The sequence below is a fragment of the Ammodytes marinus genome (genome assembly GCF_949987685.1).
Source record: "Ammodytes marinus genome assembly, contig: scaffold_329, whole genome shotgun sequence".
Classification (NCBI taxonomy): Eukaryota; Metazoa; Chordata; class Actinopteri; order Uranoscopiformes; family Ammodytidae; genus Ammodytes; species Ammodytes marinus.
The window spans coordinates 1835-5000 of record NW_027648331.1 but is presented as its reverse complement, the minus strand read 5'-3'; the positions used below and the strand labels follow the sequence as shown (position 1 = coordinate 5000).

The following is a 3166-nucleotide window of genomic DNA, read 5'->3' as shown; positions in this document are numbered from 1 at the left end:
AGTCAGGAGGGACTGAAGGTGACTCGGGGTCACAAACATCCAGCGGAATGGAGAGACCGCAGCTCACGGGGCCATGCATAAACGCAGCTGGTCTATCTCTTTTCTGCCACGGCAGCGGAGATGAACAGCTGATAGGTGCCACTCAAGTTAAGGCAGAACGCGCCGCGTCAATTTAGTGCATGATAGGCAAAATAAATAAATAGTTGTTTCCTGAATAATAACGAGATTATTCGCGAAGTAAACATATTCGGATCGATCATCTCATTATCCGTGCTCATCCGAATAGGCCTACATGTTCGGATTCTGGCTCATCCCAGTGCAGCCGACGCTCCAGTCGCCATTGTCCCGAGCATGCATTGAACATATATGACTGGGGGCTGTGACTAACTTTCATAAAGCCTTTGGTATGAGCGCAGAATTACAAGTTATCTTTCACCTCGTAGTCCGACATGCTGCTAGAGAGAGACACGCAGCAGGGCTAGGAGGCCCTAAATTCTGCTTCAAAATAAAAGTAATCTCACGTTACGCCAGTTAGATGCTTTTAATGTGAAACTGAAGCTGTAGGAAATGGTCAGTTTCCATTAGCAGTAACTTAACTGCGGACTAATAATATGATTTTTAATGCACCAATAGGTAAAATGATATTTTAACCCAGTGCCATGACTGGGCCGGCCCTCGCAGCCCAAAAACCAGAGCGGCCCACCGGGAATGCTCCCGGTTCTCCCGATTAGCCACTCCGGGCCTGCACACACACACACACACACACACACACACACACACACACACACTGGTCCTTAAGTTTTCTAGGCCACTGTAAACTGGACAGGGGTTAGGTTCATTGAAGTATTTTTTTTCTTTCTTTGTTAGAGTAAATGGCGACGTGTGTGTGTGTGTGTGTGTGTGTGTGTGTGTGTGTGTGTGTGTGTGGTGTGTGTGTGTGTGTGTGTGTGTGTGTGTGTGTGTGTGTGTGTGTGTGTGTGTGTGTGTGTGTGTGTGTGTGTGTGTGTGTGTGTGTGTGTGTGTGTGTGTGTGTGTGTGTGTGTGTGTGTGTGTGTATTTGTGTGTGGGTGATGTCCATTCACTGAAATCTAATTAAATGTTGTTCATTCTGACTACAGTTCTTTATTAAACACATCAGTCACCCTGAGTTCAGTGTTGTAATAACTGAGAAACTAACTCCTATTATCTCTAGTTTTCCGCCCCGGAGACCGTTAGAGTCGTAGTAGTTCCACTGCTAACTCCTCTTGTATCTTATTTGTAAGCAAAATAAATAAAAAACTAATACAGAAAAGGTAAAACGAAAAAAATGTAATAGGCTATGGAGTTTTTTGTAAAATTGGATTTATAATATATATATTTTTTTTTAAACATAGTAATAATAATAATATAATAATAATATCTTTATTTATAAAACACCTTTAAAAACAATGGTGCTACAAAGTGCTTTGACATGAAATACATACGAGCAATAAGGACAAATCAAATGATATACATACTAATAAAAATAAATAAAAAAAGGGCCCTACAACAGTCGTTCCATTACTGTTATCGTAGTTGTTTCACTGCGGTTTACATAATGGTTTACAGAGCTTAGGCTGTGTATAAAGGCAAGGCAAGGCAAGGCAAGGCAAGGCAAGGCAAGGCAAGGCAAGGCAAGGCAAGGCAAGGCAAGGCAAGGCAAGGCAAGGCAAGTGTATTTGTATAGCACATTTCAGACACAAGGCCATTCAAAGAAGTGCTTTACAGGGGCAAGATCAGAATACATCAAGTATAGAGCAAACATTAAAAAAGCCAATGAAAAACATGAATAGAAATAAAACATATAAATAAAAGCAATACAACATTTAAAAAAATAAAAAATAAAATTAAAATGTAATTAAAATGACAGGTTAAAAGGGAAACAAAAAAGTTTTCAGACCCGATTTATCCGCTGACTCTAATCTCTCGTCTTTTTATTTTTCTGCAGCTCGGGGGACGTGAAAGTCGGGCAGTCGTCTCAATCCCTCCCTCCACGCTACAAAAAGAATCCCTGGACCTCTGCTACGTTAGCACAGGAAGCTAAGGATCTAACACGGACAGTCAGGGCTATTCTAGAGGTCGACTGTAAGTGAAATGGGCTCAAAAAATCGAAAAAAAATCGAAAATCCACGCATGCAGTTTTTTTTTCCGGCATGTCCTACTACGAACCCTACTGTCTCTATCTGCCCTGCATGAAGAGAGAGAGAGAGACAGACAGACAGACAGACAGACAGACAGACAGACACAGACATAGACACAGACACACTCACTCACTCACTCACACACACACACACACACACACACACTCACACACACACAATCTCACACACACATACTCACACAAACACACACACGCACACACACACACACACTCACTCACTCACTCACTCACTCACTCACTCACGCACGCACACACACACACACACACACACACACACACACACACACACACACACATACACACACACACACACACACACACACACACACACACACACACACACACACACACACACACACACACACACTGCATGAGGAGACCCCCTTTGGATCAAACCAAATCTACAATCCAAAATGTCGGTCCCTTTTCAGTGTTGACCTTCTAGAGGAATCCACAATCAAAAAAACGCTTTTTTTTGGACGTCAAGCAAGAAAAACAACAGCAAATCTTCAACCCCTGAAAACTCTCTCTTCCCTGAACCATCTTCCTCATGGACTCCTCTGTCTGAAATGTCTCAGTTCTCTGCATGACTCACTGTTTAAATTGTCGATAGTCAAAAATAGGATTTGAACAATGTTGAGATTCTTGGAAATGTTAAGAAATGAGAAAATGTGTTTCTTTGATATTAGTTTTCGAGGCCTGTAAATGATTTGGAATTATTATTATTTTATTTTATTTTTTTTCGTTTTTATTTTTTTTTTCAGACATATCAAAAACAATACAAAACTAAATGAAAAGCATAAAAATACAATAAACAAAATTTATGTTTAAAAGACTTCACAAAAAGAAAAAAAAAAAGAGAAAAAAAGAAAAAAAAGAACGTTATGGAAATCCGAATGTTATGGAAAAAACTATTCTAAAGTATTTTAAACATGTTCATAAAAATCCCAAAACATGACCTACTGTACTTGAAGCTATTTGAATAAG

At 40.1% G+C, this 3166-nt stretch overlaps 1 protein-coding gene across 1 annotated transcript in view; it reads left to right on the top strand.

The window, feature by feature from the left end:
- stxbp4 (syntaxin binding protein 4) overlaps nucleotides 1-2111 on the top strand; it is a gene marked incomplete at both ends in the record, with an annotated part of 33343 nt that extends 31232 nt beyond the window's left edge. Inside the window, one exon of the mRNA XM_080054612.1 lies at nucleotides 1967-2111. Coding sequence (XP_079910738.1) covers nucleotides 1967-2111 — 145 coding nt within the window. The remainder of the gene's footprint in view (nucleotides 1-1966) is intronic.
- Between the last annotated feature and the right edge of the window lie 1055 nt (nucleotides 2112-3166).